The following is a 17,970-nucleotide window of genomic DNA, read 5'->3' as shown; positions in this document are numbered from 1 at the left end:
GCGTTAGTATCTTTAACAAGTCATTTAACTCCTCTGAGTCTCAGTTCTTTCATCTATAAAATGAGATGAATATATACCTAACAAGGTTCTTAGGGTTCCTGTAAGGATGAGAAACACATCTGAAGTTGCTGGAAGGTAACAGCTATTCAAAAGTGATTACTAGTATGATTTTGGGGACAGCACAGGAGAAGTGCAATACATGGTAGAGGCTGTAGTGGTCAAGAGTAAAGCCTTAAGAATGGGAGCAGTAGATCTGAGAGACTTAGGTTCCAATCCTGGCTCCTTACTAGCTGTGATTCTGGGAAGCTTACTTAATCTCTCTAAATCTCAATTTTTCCAGCCATAAAATAAAGACAGACGGGTAGTTGCGTTATGGAATTCCTTTTACAAGGATGAGATAATGAATGCAAAGCATTTAGACTGAGTCTGACACTTAGCCGGTACTTTGTAAGTTGCAGTTTTTATACATTAAGGGTAAAGAATTCTATGATTAACTTTCCTAAGTTAAAGAGGATAAGGTTATCCTAAGAATGACTATTCTCATTGAGCACTCACTTTTAAAAACCATTCTATCCTTTTCCAGTTTCTACGTCAGGACTGTCCAACAGAGCTTTCTGTGATAATACCAATGTTATATAAGTGTACTGTCCAATCTGATAACCCTACCTGTATGTGGCTATTGAGCACTTGAAAGGTGGCTAGCACACCTGAGGAACTTAGATTTTTTTCATTTAATTTTAATTTGAATAATTTTTCCTTTACATTTAAATGGCTACATGTAATTAATGGCTACTATTGGGACAGTACAGATCTGTATTGTAAAAAAGTTACTTAAACATTAATGGGTAACTTCTAAGTCTGTTTTAAAAAATGGTCTTCTCTATTCTTTTCCCCCAACCAATCTATAATTTAAAAACATATTCTGTCAATTCACCAGCCTGATGGGCAATATGTATTTAAAAGTAAATTAAATTAACATTCTTTATCTGGCACACATGGTAATGTACCTTAGCAACTGGCTACTTGAAGACTGCTTTAAACTTTCAGACTGTCTAACTATAAATTGCTTTAATATTAAAATATTAGTCTATATCTGAACTGAAACATAGTCAATTCCAGTTTACATTTATTAAGCACCTACTAGATGCCAAGGACTGCGCTACATGCTTTACATACAGTAGTGTTAATTCTCAAAACTACCTTGCAAGGCAAGTAATAGCCCCATTTTCAGGAGGCTCAAGGAGAGCAAGTAACTTAACAGATATCAAACTGATAAATAACTGAACTAGGATTTAAACCTATGGCTGACTCCAGGGTCAGTTTTCTTTCCAAATATCATTTTTCAAATCATATTTTTCAAGACACAGCTGGATACAACTTCAATCAAATAAGTACTTCTAAATCAAAAATGATTTTTCCCCCTCCTATGGGGTAATATTCAATATTTATTCAGTGAGAAACACTTTATACCTAGGCATAAAATACACAATAATTCAAATGGCTAAAGTTGATCATGAATGAAGATTTATCTAAAATCAGAGCAGCAAAATGTCCTTAAGGAAGGAATGATTCATAATCAAAATTACAGGGTGCAAGGCAACCAGATTATAGACAGTCAGTTGTATCTGAATGTCAAGGTGGTATTTAAATTGTCATTATTTTATTATTACTTAATCTTTTAAAAAGACTAATTAACAACCCCTAGTTTATTAAAAGGCTAGTTTTAGAGTATATAAAGTGATAGAGCTTACATGTCTTTGTTTTCAAGTAAATTTAAAATTTTAAGATTTGTTAAAAATATTAGTACCTTCCCAAATCAAACTGAAAAAAAGTGGCATTTTAATCAAGCTAAACCTTAACATTTTATAAATTTTAACACTCTATAAATATTTTATGATCCTTTACTAAGAAATAATACTTATAAGCAGCTATCTGTGGAAACATTCTTCCACTGTTTGCTGGTGGAAAAAACCCCACAGAATTATTTAACAAGAAAATTCCTGTCCCTTACTGATCAAATTTCACCAAAAATATGTATGCATGAATTGTGAAAAATATAATTAATATACAATCTAATGAAATTTCTTCAGTGTTGATCAAGATAAAAAAAAGTTACAGTTCACATTTTCATAATCAATTCTTTATTCTCCAGAGTTTAAAGAAGGCCGGTATTTCGATTTAAATGCTAAGATTTAATTCCGAAAATAAAGTTTTCTAGTTTCAGTGCTAAAATGTAGTTTCTAAAAGGGAGTAAAACAAACAATAAAAAATATCAACTTTTATTTTGAAGACTTTCAGATGAGTCAGGAACACCAGCAATTACATAAAATTTAGGTTCTATTTTCCCAGTTCAGCAATAAAGGGCACAACTCACTCTAAAGACTATATATACTGACTTAGTGCCTGACATCTATCTCCCCACTTAGTGTCTCCCCAGAGTGAAAAGTCAAGGCTGACTCCCTGGAGAAACTGGGTAGATGGAAGCCTTTCACTGAGAGAGGGAATTCAATAGGAAAAACAGACTTTGCAGGGATAAGTGAGAGGAGAGGGAAATTCTTGTTTGAGATGTTGCACTTATGGTACTTGAGTAATATCCACATTGCTGTATTAAGGTCTAAGGCTTAGGAGATAGTTCTGTAGCTCTAGCCCAGACCTAGGGGTCATTAGAATCATGTAAGTATAACCTAAACAGGAAGAGTAGGGTGAGAAAAGAAACACAGTTCTGGAACACAAACTTATTAAAGGGACAGGGAAAGCGGAGGAGCCTGAGGAGTAGCCAGGAGTAAAACGGAGTCTGGAGTGTTTTGGAAGTCAAAGGAAAAGCTTCAAGGCGAAGCAGTCAAATGCTATAGAAATGCTAAGATGTAGGGTGGAAAGTAGCCACTGGATTTAATAAAGATGTTGTTCTTTACCAACATCAGGACCAGTTCTGGTGTTGTGTTGGCTGCATAAACCCTAATACTACAGAAGTCTGAAGGGTGAAGAAGTAGTAAGGAAGGCAACTATTTTAAGAAGTTAGCTCTACGGAGGCGGGAGGGGGGCGTGGGCAGTGATAACCAGGAAGAGCACAGCATCAAAGTTTTGTTTTGTTTTTAGAAGATTATAGGGAAGACCTTCCAATCGTCAATGGTTATTTCTGAGGAGCAAGAACTCTTTCATTCTTATGTAACACTTCAGAGTGCCTTCTGTGCAGGTTTATAGGAGCTTGATCCCTGATCTGACGGTTGGAAGAAGTCAGACTAAATACTGTCCATCATTTACTTTCACAGGTACTGGTACAGAAATTAAAGCACTTGAGAAAAATGTAGGTCACGTGCTCATAACACTGCAGTTTCCAAACAGGAAGGCAAGCTCTCAACTTACTGACACCTCTTGAACCATGAAGTCTACCATATATATCTTTCAATGTATTCCACCAGCAATAAATTCATGAACCAAAAAAAATTCGGGTTCACAATCACGTTAATTTTAACATCGATCTCAAATTCCCTAAAGGAACTATAAAACATGAAACCAGATAGCCTTTTAATCTATTATCTCCTCCTACCTCTATTCAACTTAAATGAAAAGACTTAAAAATTCTCATAAGCAAATCAGAGAACAATGTAAAAGAATAACAAGGGATAAAGGAAAAAAGATCTCTAATCACTTTCTTTAAGTGCCCCAAGTAATTATCCAATACTTTAAGATAACTAAGACTTAAGTAATTTATGGCCAATAGTTCAATTATTACTATTTTTTAAATTGCATTGGGGGAGGGTGAAGTGAGAATTCAACTACGTTTGAAAGTAGTTTATGCCCAAGTAAAAGATGATCTTAAATCATAGTGCATATATGCACACATATATGAGTTTTATGGTTATTCAGAAATTCCTTGTTTTTCCAAAGCTCTCATACTTATACACTTTTGTTCTTCCTATGCATGTTATTTTCAGTAGTTCTCTGAGGACATTTGACAAAAGAAACTGAGCATGTGCACTGCAGCTGTTATGTCTGGTTCACCAGACCCAAATAATTTTCTTCCTGGAGTTTGAAAGATTTCACAATTTGTTTTTCAGTATCTTAAAAATTAAAGCTCTGCTGAAATTTTGGAGATCAGTGTTCAAATAGTAGGGACTTTTTTACTCAAAACACTCCTAACATTGAAAGTGAAGCCCGAATTCTTCAAAGTTAAATTATGTAGATGGGTAGGTATGATAAAACCCAAGCCAGAAAGTTAATACCTGTTGCTCTAAACATTTCTAGTTGAAAGGTCACTTTCAACTAAAAAGCAGAACTTTCATTATGAAAAAAGTATTTCCATGACCTTTACGAGCAGAAAATAATTTGGGCCATAGTTAAAACAGCCATAATGTCTGGGGGAAAAAAAAAAATCACTAAGTGATCTCTGGCATCCAAGGACAGTAAACACTTCAATCACTGGCATTCTTATACAATATCACTTACAGATCCTTAAAAAAATGGCCAGATACAGAAAATGACCAACCAAACCCACAGGCAAATAAAGGCAAAACAGGCTTTCCAGCCTCAGTTCTCAAGGACTGGTTTCCTATATAAACATATACAAATTTCTCTTAATTGTCAACTTCAAGAGTTCTAGCTGTACTTGTGAATGCTAAAGCAAACATGAATTGTTTTATGGTGACAGGATAAAACTCTAAAAAACCATTTTAATAAAGTTCATAAGCGAGACCATGAAAGGTTAGCCTACTTTAGAATGTAAGAAGTTTTTCTCTTACCTACTACAAACATGATCTATAAGCAGAGACACAGAATCTAGATTATTATCAAGTTTCGTATTGTGATATAGGCACCGATCCCTTTGTAGTTCCACCGCCTGCCGCAGGAGGGTCTGTAAACGCCGTGGAGGAAGCATCACTGATGGTGGCAAATAGGCTTTAATAGAAGATATTTTTAAAAAGAGAAAGAGAAATTAAAATTAAAAAAACAAAAGTTGACTTTTATTTAGGACATCTGACTCATCTTCTGCTGTACTTGCCCTGACTGTAATAATATCATGTCCTTTAAATAGAGCAGTTCTGGGCGATATAACATGTAAGCTTCATGAACATCTGTCAGCTAGGTTGCCACTAGAACGGAATACACTTGGGCAGGAGGGCTTTAATTTGCATGTGGATTCCCCAGAAAAACAACAAAACCCAACAACAACAACACAACAACAACTCAGCAAAAAATAAAAGGGCAGTGATGACGAAAAGAAAATCTAGAGATAACTGTGTCCCAGAGGGAGAGGAAGCATCACTACAAGTATAGGAAAAATACCCACTTAACGAAGAGCGGGCCAAAATGTTGGAACAAGTCAAGTTCCAGGTCCCATCAAATTGCTTCTAATGCCAAGGATACTGTGAAAATTCAGGGAATATAACTGGAGTTTTGATTATAGATACCCATCTATTCCAATCCTTCAAGGCTTACACCTCCACAACCACATAGTCTTCTGATTCTTAGGATCTCCACTCCCACCTCAACATGAAAAACACAGAATATGGTCTACCCAGAGAGGGAAAGAGGGTCTTTTATTATAAAGATGTGGCAAAAATGAAACCCCTGCTCTAACTTGGAAGTTATATAAAATATTTGGAGGGAGGGTGAAACATTTTACCTAAAGAAATCTGTGCCTTACTGTTGAAATCAACAAAAAACAGGCATACCTCGGAGATACTGTGGGTTCAGTTCTAGACCACCGCAATAAAGGGAACATCACAACAAAGCGAGTTACAAAAATTTTTTGGTTTCCCAGTGCATATAAAAGCTGTGTTTACACTACATTGTAGTGTGTTAAGTGTGAAATGGCACTATGTCTAAAAAAAAAAGTACAAGCCTTAATTAAAAAATACTTTATTGCTAAAAAATGCTAACCATCATTTGACAACTCAGGGTTGCCACAAACCTTTAATTTGTAAAAACTGCAGTTATCCGCAAAGCGCAATAAAGTGAAGAGCAATAAAACGAGTCTCCCTCTATCTAAAACACTTGTGGCTTAAAGCTGTGGTTTACATGTTTTTTTCTCTAACCACAGCACTTCTCCCCCAAACAGAATCTTAGGCAGAGCATCACTACATAAAAGAAATGAAAGGAGACTTGCTCTGGGACCAGCATCCTGTCACTGACTCCTGAAGTTAGCTTCTTAGGCTCCATGGCGGAATTTGAAGTCTCTGGTTTAAAGGGCCTCTTACACTGACATATATACACTACCAAATGTAAACTAGACAGCTAGTGGGAAGCAGCCGCATAGCACAGGGAGATCAGCTCGGTGCTTTGTGACCACCTAGAGGGGTGGGATAGGGAGGGTGGGAGGGAGACGCAAGAGAGAGGGGATATGGGGATATATGTATACGTATAGCGGATTCACTTTGTTACAAAGCAGAAACTAAAATAAAAATGTAAAGCAATTATACGCCAATAAAGATGTTTAAAAAAAATAAAGACTTATCAAAAAAAAAAGGGCCTCTTAATGGATTCCCCCTCACTCCTCTTACATAACCACTTGATAAGAGTATGTCTAGACACAAGTCTTCCTAATTGATTCGTAATATCATTTCTAAGAGAAAATACAGAAACATCAAAAATTAAGACTCTTACTCTGAAGTTTGTCCAACAGTTTGGATCGTGAAGCTGTTCCTTTGCCTTCCCATTCCGCTTTTGCACGTAGGTCTTCTGCATGGCTACACATCAGATACCTAAAAATATGACAAGAGAAAACACCAAATATCAAACCCTTTTCTCTGGATTAAACCTAATTGAAAAATACTGATTATACTTTGGATATCTAGTTCTTACTAAGAAATATAAATCAAGAAGAAATTTCTACAGTGGACGCAATTCATTAATACAACCTGACACCTGAATATAACAATAATAGAATAGTAGATAATATTATTGTTATGCTACCTATTAACAAAATGCCTCCTTATATTTACTGTTATGTATCATTATACATATGTAGCTCTTACTGGGTGCCAGGCTCTGTTCTTAACTAAGCACTCCACATATATTAGTTCATTTTATGTTCATAACAATCTTGTATGAAGTAAACACTGTTATTCTATCTTTATAAATGAGGGAACCAAGACACAGAAAGCTTAAGTAACTGACTTCGGGTTAAGCAGCAAAGTAGAAAATGAACCCAGGCATTGTAGCTGCAGAACTTTCTCTTAACCAGTATGCTAACCTAACTGCTCCTCAATAAACGAAACGAAACTCAAAAAAAAAAAAAAAAAAAAAAAAAAAACCCTTCAAAGATATTCATACTCAGTTAACTAAACAAAAACAACATACCTTCAAAAGTTTTTCATAAATGCCACTCAAGAAATGGTATAATTGGATAATCATCCTTGTGCCATCTTGTGAAAGGTACTGAGATCCCAAAGCAGAACATTTGGGAACTGTTTTATTACGCACTATATGTGCCGAAGGAGGCATAAATGCTAAATTCATGGATTCTGGAGAATACATGAGGGCCCCCTGCTGGAAGTGTGACCCTGACCTGGTTCTGGCTCTTCTCAGAAGAACAGGCTTTAAAAGTAAAAGAAGTGAAAGAATTATTCAAACCTGGAGATTAGACCTGGCAAGTAACTCTCCTATTTCGCCCGGTACTCTGGTCTCAGACAATCTGTTCTTCTCATTTGTAACAACGGTGTTAAGTAGGGTAGTGAGAATTAAATAAGATGGAGTATATGAAGTACCTGGGCTACTACCTGGTATATAGGTAGAGCTTGATAAGTGATCATGTAACTATCAGAAACCTCTCAGTTGAGTATCACCACCTCCTGTTCTTAACTGCATATTGCATATAGCATATTACATTTAGCATCTAAATAATTTAATAGCCTCTTACCCAACAGCAGAACTACTTGTTCTCTTGCTATTTACTAAATAAATAGTGCCTTAGCTGATGAGAACTTACTTTTTAATATGTAAGTAATTACACTCACAAAACCCTATAAAAGAAGTTGGACAATGCAAAAATTTGGCTTCTAAAATAACTTTTGGGGAGTTATTATCAATTTTACGAAACATGGTTCACTTTCAGAATTTTGCAAAAGTTACCCATGGTTGCTTCGCTCCCTTCTGAAAATACACTTTATACCCTAAGGTTTCAAACGCGTGTCTGTTTACAGGAAGTCATGTGGTGTAACTCAAAAGGACACTGGACTAAGAGGAAGAAACCATGTCAATTCGACATCTTGTCATCTCTGGGCCATTGCCTTACGTGAACAATACTTGTCACAGTTAAAAGATAAAAATGCAAGGATGAGGCTTAAGTGTTTTGTTGGAAGAAGTGGGTAGAAGGTCTCACCATTTACTAAGATGAGGAGGAGCAGGTTTGTGCGGGCTGGGTGGGTGGAGGGACAATGGGAATTAAGCATTTTTGTTCTCAACAGGTAACTCTGAGATACCTTTTAGACATCCAAATGGAGACTGTCAAGTAGGCTATCAGGTATATACACTGGGAGTTCAGATGAGAGGGTAAGTTTAAGAGCCACTGGCATGTAGATGGTATGTGAAGGCATAGTATAGAATGAGATCACCTAGGAAGCGTGTGTAGACAGAGAAGAGAGGGAGGTCCAAAACCAAGGGTCTGGGCACTCTAACATTTAAGGGATTGACACGAGGATAAAATGAGATTGTGTCTATGAAACGCTTAGCAAGGACCTGGTACATGACAAGTATATGTTAAAAAAAAATGTCTGTATGCATCAACACTAGAAACTTTATTGCTTATTTCTTTTTTAATCGAAGATTATGCCACAGGGCTTTTATAGAAGATCATGAAATGGCATTTCACTGTTAATCCACATTTCTTCTCCCTTCACCCACTTAAGCATCTCTCTATTCCAATATGGAAAGCTTCCTAGGATGACAAAAATAGTTTGTACACACATAAGTGAAATTACCCAGACAAATATTACCCAAGAATTTAGCAATACTCACATCTTGGGAAAATAGTAAAAGAAATGCAACTCTGGAATGGTAACCTTGATAAAAATAGCTCCTTCCTCAACCTGGAGCTAAGAACTGAGCTTTCTTACCCACTAAGAACATGAATGCGCTCTGTATTGTATTTCAGTGGCGTCAATTCACAGCGTAGAACTTGAAGTGCCTCCAGGACCTTGCCATCCTCCAGGTATTCCAGGTACTTCTGCTGCAGCAGCAAAAACTTCATCCTCTGACATGACAGAAAGCAGCAGTCAGGGGAAAAAAGTTGATGGAAGTTTCAGAAAATGTTTGTGCCTAAACAGAACAGTAGAAACCATTCTACTATGCCCTTTAAAAATAATTGTTATAAAGCTTTAAAAAGACTCAAAATATTTTGATTTAATAGGGTCACAGCCGATTAAATGTGACCCTATTGCTCCATTTCACATATTAATAAAAGTTTGCTTTGAACAAATAATCTCAAATTAGAAAAGATCATTAGTGACCAAGGCATCAACACAGGAGAAAATTAATTCTGCCCTGAAAACATTCACCTAGAATTTTACTTCTTGTGTGAAAAGTTAGAACTATTCCAAGTATTCTAAATTTGCTTTTTAAAAAGTCTGACTTCTATAATGGCTGTTGGGGGGTTTCATGCAACAAGTTTTAAAAAGACAGCAGAAAAACCAGTTAATGGAGGAATTACTTAAAAGCCACAATGTGAAAGAAGGACTAAGTAGACCAGAAAGCAGAACTGGAGCCACTGGGTCAAAGTTACAAAGTGTCATATTTTGGCTTATCAAAGGTAAGAAGAGCTGTCCAGCAACTGGATTAGAGGCTGGTGTGCAAAGTACTGTGTTTCCTATGACTAAAGTGGACAAGCATGAGCTTGATGGACTCACTGTCTCTAGGTGGCAATAAAGGGACGCCATAGAAGGTTGAACAGTCAATCGAAGGCTGAACTCAAAGGTCTTTGTGTATTGGTAACTATCTGAACACTGATGCATTTCACTATGAAGCACAATTATTATCAACTCTTTTCCCCCAAAAGGACAAACCATTTCCAGCTTATTGTGAAGCCCTTTCACATTTAGTTTTTTTCTGAAATGTGTTTAGCTTCAATACTTTTAATGTTCCTTTACTCTGTTACCTTACTTTTGACTTGAAAGTGATCATCACAGTTTTAGCAGCTTTTTGCTAGACAAAAGAGCTTTTACGAATATTAAGCTTGCAATTTCTTTTAAACCTTAAACCTAATTAAAGACCACTGCTTGGAGGGACTCATTTATCAAATCTGCTACTTGTGACACTTGAGCAAGTCAACTGATGCAGGTAGAAAATTTAGTAGGCAGGAAATGTTAGTCATACTTAAGAGATTCCAAGGAACATAGAGGTAAAGATTTCAAATCCATTTAAAAGAAAACCCCAAATGACAGCCTTTTCTTCTTCGTTAAGATGCTTACTTTAAAAGACATTAAAAATAAACTGCTGTCAAAAATGGTGTGGAGAAATTATCGTTTATTCACAAAATTAAGAGTATAACGAATTGCTCTTTAAGATTTTCTTTTAGGGAGTATTGGGAAGGCAGTCATAACCTACAAGCTTATAAAAATGGTTTCTAGAGAAAGTAAACCAAACAAACCCTCCCATGTAAGTTAGGCATACATTTAAATACATCTTTTACAAGATACATTGCTTATGTTTGGTAATAATCTAATCTTAAATCGATAGCTAAAGAACAATAGAAAAAATTTCAAACTATGAGGTAAGCTCCTATAACTCTAGAAAAATTACACTTACCAAATTTTACATGTAAAGTTAGATTTACTAATGAATGTTTTGGAAATAGGTTACCGAGATGCCCTGAAAACACGTTACTGCACATGTAACCTAACGTTAACCTCTAGATGTCAAATAAAAAAAAATACTTTAAAGTCCATCAGGTGACAAAAACCAAAAACAAAAGACTAAATAGAACAAAATCTAAAAATCAAATATTCAAAGTTATTATGAATATTCTCACCATTTTATCTTCTGAAAAAACTTCAACTCTTCACGAAATGAAGAGTTCATATACTTCCATTTATCAATATAATGTTAAGAGTTTCACTTTACCTAGGATTTTTGAATCAAACTTGAGTATCATTTAGTTGCAGAATTTTTTTGTTTAAATGCCATTGGCAGCATGTGTAGTTAATTTCTTCACTGAATTTTCTTAATAATTGGGAAACTGGGGTAAAATTCTGTCTGTTTTTATTCAGGGCAAGTCTTAACTTTGGGGGTATCAATCATTAAGTCCTATGCACGCCCCCTTCCCCATTCCAATGTGTGTAGGGACAGTGCCCCAGTTGCTATTTCCTATCTCCCCCTCACTTTCCCATCAAGATCCTACTAGAACATGTTACTCTCTTTCTATGGAGCAGAGGCAGGGCAGGAGAGAAGAGGAAGGCGGAGTAAAACTTTGAGAGAAGCCAATATACACACATATTTCTGTATATACAGGGAATGCTATAAAAGCAGCACAAGAACATTTCCCTATGAGTCATTTTATCCAGATTAAGACAAAGAATACCCTCAAACAGATACCAATTCCTGGTAGTGTGCATGGCAACTAATAAGCTACTGGCCAAGAACAGCTAGATATTTGGTTGAGAAACTGTTTATTCTCCTAAAAATCAGTTCAAGTATTTGACACATATGATAAAGATGGAGAAAGTAAAGCTATATTTTACTTCCCCAAATTTAAAGCGCAAAAATGTAAATACAGTTTCAAGAAAATGAACATCTGTCACAAAAGACGTTAATTATGTACTGAAAAAATCTAAAGAATCAGGCAAAACTGAATTTTGCTGAGGTGGGGACAGGGCTTTACTATTTTTTTTTTTTTTTTTAAAGATCACGAGCTTCTTAAATGAAGAAAAAAAGAAAACAGGTTGAGATAATAAACTCTCCTTTGTATCCTTCCCCAACTCCTAACTAGACCTCTGTAAGAGATTAATCCTGATCTCATAATTTTTCAGCATCTTTGGGCCTAGCAGTAATTTTTTCTCTTTTACTATCTGATAAAAACTTGAAATTGGTAAGTGACTAGGTAGGATAGTTTGAAAGATAGTGCACGTGGTAAATCCTGCTGTTGTCACCCCATCACCCTACCCAATATTTGGATTTACTGTTTCCTCCCATATAATTATACTGAACTCAATGTGAAGCTCTGAAACTCAGAAGTTATGATACACAGGAAGTCTGGTTATCAAGGGCAGTTAGCTCCTAGCTAACTTAGCAGTGGTTCTGCCTAACTCTGAGATAAGGTTATAACCAAGTTGTATCAATTAAATCATGACTCAGAGGAAAGTGGAAATGAATTATATTTAAGCCATGGCTTTCAAAACTCCTCCCTATTTGACCTTAAAATATACTAGTAAATTTTTGTAGATCAAGTTAATATTTGAACACTTTTGTTAAGCATGTTTCTATTCTGTTAAAATAAGAATCAGACATTTTTAGACATATAAAAGTTTTCTGTTATTGATCTCAAATACCCACCCAAATTCCCCAGACATGGCTAAGAATATCTGAACCCAAACTAAAATATGTTGATTCATAAGCTCAGCTTCCAGAAACTCCAGAAAAAATTCTGCTATTCCTAGTACATTTGACTAGAAACCATTTAAAAATACAGGGGTCGAAGGGGGGGAGTGGATTGGGTCAATAGAGACATTCAGATTTAAAAAAGAAAATACAATTTTAGTCTAGACTAAGTTATCAAATGTGTCTGGGCATATAATTAAAATAATTATGCTAAACAAAAGCCAAATATTTGTCTTCTAAGGTATTATGACAAATTTACGCTTATATTAGATTATCTTCTGGAGATGGGAGTGGGGGAGAGGAGTAAATCTAAACACAATTAGGTGAAAAAATGCTGACCTGAATCTTTAAAAGCGATTGATTCATTAATGTTTAAAGTGAGATAAAGTTGGAACCCCTTTCTGTGTATAAATACCTTAATAGTTTGATGGTGTGAGGCTCAGCCAGAGATTTAATCTTCATCTCTTATTAGATCCTATAATGTCCTACAGACTGAACAGGCTGTACAAAGAAAGGATTCCTCCTTATTATCTACAACTACCTCTATTCAGTTTACATGTTGCTTCTAATGACGATTTCTAATGAGATAGTTATAATCTAAATCCAGTACAGAAGTCTCAAATTACTATAATCAAGTAAGAAAAAAGTGTGCCTAATTAATAATTTTTACTACTAAATTACAGATATAATTTGGATGAAGCTTAAAAAAGGATAATGATCCTCCAAGAAATCACACACTTATTTTAAAATAGTCCATGGGCAAGTTCTCTACTCTCACCATATAAGCAGTGTTAACTTGTCCAGTGGGAAAGGAAACCCAATTCTTATTTTGGCCTTGTAATTGTCTTTATATTAGGGTCACCTTCCATTCTGTCAGGGCTAACAATTTACAAAAAACTGCCCAATAAAAATTTACTTAGGTATTGTTTTTTTTTTTTTTTTTAAAAAAACAAACCCCAAACATATGGATTGGGGAAAATTTAATTACTAGAAAATTTGCAATCCTTTTGAATATAGATGTTTAACTTCTGCGTTTTCATTTTAAAAATTTACCATGGAACTGATTATTCCATGAGTTACTACTGAATCAGATGCCTGATAATAAGTTAAAAATTTTAGTATTTTAAGTATTTACAGAACCCCCCCCCACAAAACACTAGACCGTCAATTTAACTGAATCTGTATTTGTTCATATTGGTTGCTCCTTTAATTCACCTGAAGTCCATTCTCTAGGATATTTTTGTAAACAGTTATATTAAGAATTTGAAAACTCTTGTAACTAAGGTTTAAAAAAAAAAACAACAACCCCAAAACAGAAACAGGAGAGTCTATTAGGTCTATAGACAAAGATTAATGTTTGACCCAATTAAAAAAAAATCAAAATGTAACAGGCATTTACTAATATTTAACAAACAGCTGATTTCCCTACTTCACTTCCTATTTGCCTTCTTTCCCTCCCCCACCAGACAGGAAACTGCTTTTGACAACAAATGAATCAGCTAGAAGTTAAAAAGCCAGCAGCCAGCAGCTGATTCTTCATGGTTTCCAATCACAAGGACTTAGGAAAAACTCATCCCCTCCTCTCCCTCACCAACATCTACTGAAGAATTAAAGCCTATTAGTATAAAAGATTCATTAAGATTTATGAAAGAGGCTAACAGATTAAACTACTAAACTGATCTTGTCAGGAAATAAGGCCAGTAAGCAGAGCCCAATGGTCAAATTTGCATACTAAACCTCCACCAGAGTGATATCTATTATACAAACTTAGACACTGTCAATTCACACAACTGGAATGCAAGAATGGAAAATGGTGAGCACACCAATGGAGTTGGTTTGAATTAACTACAATTCCCAAAGATTTGTTTTTAAAAAAGATAATTAATATGTCAGCTACTTAAGGCTATATGGATATATATACACCCAAACATGTTTTCTTTACCAGCTCATTCAGTATTTTAAATAATAAAAGTATAATTTATTCCTGATTCTATAAATATTAAACTCCTATTAATAGTACCAAAAGCATAAGGATCTTTCAACATCATTTAGCAAAAGCTTAATTTATAAACTCAAAGGTTCAAAGGACACATTTACTAAACATGATTTTAAAAATATAAAACTCAAACTTTAAAACATCAACACTCATCCTAGTTTACAAGTTTAATTATTTGAAAGTTAAGGCCTTATCTTTTATAAGAGGCAGAAGCCTAGAGTTATCAATAACCTACTAAAATAAGCATAAATGTGAAACTAAGAACAAAAGTGTATTTACCACAATTATTCCCAACAACGTTTGAGAGATTTCAAGTGCGCCTCTTACCACAATAGCATGAGGAGAATGCACTAAAGGCTTTAGTTCATTCAGGTCATTTTCTGCCTGCAAAAATTGGTATAAGAGAAAAACAGAAATGTCACAAAATGCACATCAAATATACAATTTTAGCAGCAGTTACACAGCTCTATATGCCCTACTTTACCTTATCCCAGTCTCCTTCCATGACATGATTTCGGAATTTGGTAGCAGAAGGATGTTCTAAACGACATCCTGACTCTTGCATGAGGAGATCAACAGTCTGGCTGCAGGAGAGATACAGTGTAAAAAAGACCTGACCAACTTTAGGGTTTACTCTTCCAAATAAACTACTGTCTATGAAAACAGTTGCAAAAGTTCTTAAGCTAACCTCATGATGAAGGAAAAAGAAATAAATAGCTTTGATGTGCTTGGCTAAACAAACTTGATTTTTAAACTGCCACCTAGGTTTACATCTAGTCAAGTCAAAAACGTTCTTGAAACCAGAATCAAAATAAATTCTTCCTCCTTTTCCATTTAATGCCTTTAATGAAGTATAAAATTTCTAAAAATGTGTTCTAACCAACCTGTTAAAAAAAGTGAAAAACCATGATCTACATACTAACCACGTTACTACATTTGGAAAGATAAAAACTGTTAGTTACATACAAGGTGATGGAGATGACCTGTATTAGGTAAGAGCCTTACATCCAGATATTATGTTTGCAAAGAAATTCTAATAGGTCAATCTTTAAAACTGAAATAAATCCAGCATCAAAAAATCATTCGCTTTCTCTCTATACTAAAAATAGCAAATTTACTATGGTGTAGGTTCCAAACAGTCACGAGTTATTTCCTCCTGCTGCTGTCAGCTTGCTTCTTGTCTCAGTAATATGTTCTGTTAGCATTTAGGAAATGCTTTTCCTTAGGGAACAAAGTGAAATCTTCCTTCGATACATTTCTTTCAGAGCTTAAACGATTCACCACATGTGGTTTCGTCCATCAGATATTTTGATATCTAAGAATCTTTATCGGTCTTACATATTTGCTTATGTTTCAATGCTTTCTTATTCAGCTCCATTTATTTTTCAGCAAAAAACAGTGCAATAATCTGCCCGAGAATCAAAATACTTATGTCACTTTTAAAAAGTGCTCTTTCTCCCTCTCCCCAGAACAAATCTATAAATCCAAAAAATACTAAGAGCTCATTTTAATCTATGCTTTGAAGCTGGAAACTGTTGCATGTTGTTCTCTAGCCTTATTCTCTCTGGTTCTGCTTCATCCTCCATCAAGCTCCACGGCACTCCCACCGATCCTACTTTCCACCCCCCTTTGCTTTTCCTTTGTGTGTATACAAAACGGGGGTTTGGGGCCAAGGTCGTCTACCTTCACCCTACTTTAGGTACACAAGGTCATCTAAATTGTATTTGAAAATAAATGATTCACCAGATCAGATGTCCCTTTTTCAGAGGCAGTCACCTTCTTGGTATTACAGTGGGATTTCAGACAAGTTAGTGGCAGGCCTCTTGTACACACACAAGGGCCTTTAAATGACATCAACACGGTAACTTACTCCATTATTCCCATCAGATTTATTCAGCAGCCTCCTTCCAAATTATCCCAGCCCCTCAGTTCCCATAAACACTGTAAGTGATTGTCTTTCCTGACTGGTAGTTTGCCTGGGTTGTCTGTCATGGCTGGGGGCGGTGGGGGGAAGGTGTCCCACAGAGATGCCTCTGAGGTACCCTTGAAAAACAAATCCTCCAAGGTTCATTATTTCCACCAGCCCTGATCCACCCTTCCCCCAACACACACACAGACACACTCCCGCATCTGTCTTTATTGACAGACACTTACGCTCTGAAGGTGTACGGGGAGGGGGTGACTCTTTTGGTTTCTACGCCCCCTGCCCAACCCCCAACCACACAATTTGTCAGACTGATTGATTTCCCCTTATTTCCCTGCAGGTGGGCTCCTCCTCCCCGGTCGGCCTGTCCGAGCTGCGTCCTCCTGTGTCCTGGGCCCAGCAGTAATTCTCTCTTTGCCTGAGCTCTTTCCAGCCACCCCCGCCCTCCCCTCCCGCCAGCTTCCGTCCCTCGGTCCGTCCACACCAGCTGCCTGGAAGGGATACTTACTTGAGCCCTAAGCCATTCAAGTGCTGTCCTATTAGCCTAATGACATCCTCATCTGACTGGGAGAGCCGCTTCTTCTTCTTGAGGCTGCTGCCCAGTTCTGGGGTGGCCAAGGAAGAGGAGGCGGCGGTGGTGGCGGAGGCAGCTGCAACGGTGGCGGAGGCTGCGGCGGCGGCCCCGCCGGGGACCCCGTTATTGACATTCAGGCTGTTGCTATTGTTGCTGGCGGCGGAGGGGGCGGAAGGCAGGAGCCCATTGGCGTGGGCCAGGTCCCCCGCGGACGACGACGACGAGGGGGACGACTCCCCGTTCTGGGCCGACAGGCAGGCGAGTTCCTGGGTCTGTCCCTGGCCCCCGCCGCCCCCTCCTCCTCCTCCGCCGCCGCCGCCGCCGCCTCCTCCTCCTCCTCCTGCCCCGTTGGCCTGCATGATGCTGCCGCTGACCAGGCTGTGGCCGCTACTTCGGTGGGGGACGGCAGCGGCGGCGGAAGGGGCAGCCGGGGGGAGTCCCACCACTACCACCACGGAGGAGGAGGAGGAGGACGACGAGGACGAGGACGACGAGGACGGAGGGGAGAGGCCTGCTCTGCCTGCCGAAGCCCCGGGCTCTCCTGCTCCCTCCGCCGCCGAGGCTCGGGGTTTCTTCCGCGGGGGCGGGGAGGCTCCGCCGGTGTCCGAGTCGGAGGAGGAGGAAGCGGAGGCCAGAGTTTCCTCGCCGAGAGAGGCCGTGGTGGGAAGCCGGTGGGGCGAGGCGGGGGAGGGGAGGCGGGGGCCGGGGAGAGGGTCGGGGTGAGGGGGGGCCGGGGAGGCGGGGAGGGGGTCAGGGTAAGGGGTGAGAAGAGGGGGAGGAGGAGGGAGAGGAGGAGGGGGAGAAGGAGGATCCGGGCCCTTTCCCCCCCCCCTCCCGGAGGCAGCTCGGGGTGCGCGGCCCGGGGGTCGGGCCGGGGGGCGCCGCGGGGCGGCTGCGGGGGCGTGGGGCCCGCCGCTGGGCTGAGCCCCGGCGGTGGCGGCGGCGGCG

The 17,970-nt window shown here is 38.1% G+C and overlaps 1 protein-coding gene across 6 annotated transcripts in view; it reads right to left on the bottom strand.

Annotated features, from left to right (window-relative positions):
- The window catches only part of WDR26 (WD repeat domain 26), a gene marked incomplete at its 5' end in the record, with an annotated part of 38,111 nt that extends 20,715 nt beyond the window's left edge, over positions 1-17,396 (bottom strand). For 3 of the 6 annotated variants that reach the window (XM_079726283.1, XM_079726285.1, XM_079726284.1), the window contains 6 exons: positions 4,740-4,896; positions 6,604-6,701; positions 9,054-9,190; positions 14,852-14,908; positions 15,009-15,108; positions 16,957-17,381. In XM_079726283.1, coding sequence (XP_079582409.1) covers positions 4,740-4,896; positions 6,604-6,701; positions 9,054-9,190; positions 14,852-14,908; positions 15,009-15,108; positions 16,957-17,381 — 974 coding nt within the window. Of the gene's footprint in view, positions 1-4,739; positions 4,897-6,603; positions 6,702-9,053; positions 9,191-14,803; positions 14,909-15,008; positions 15,109-16,956 lie in introns of all 6 variants that reach the window. The other 3 variants (XM_079726286.1, XM_079726281.1, XM_079726282.1) reach the window with 3 other exon arrangements.
- Positions 17,397-17,970: the final 574 nt, after the last annotated feature.

This window comes from Hyperoodon ampullatus, assembly GCF_949752795.1.
Source record: "Hyperoodon ampullatus genome assembly, chromosome: 2".
NCBI lineage: Eukaryota > Metazoa > Chordata > Mammalia > Artiodactyla > Ziphiidae > Hyperoodon > Hyperoodon ampullatus.
Note: the sequence above shows the minus strand (reverse complement) of the source record. Positions and strands in the feature narration are given on the sequence as shown.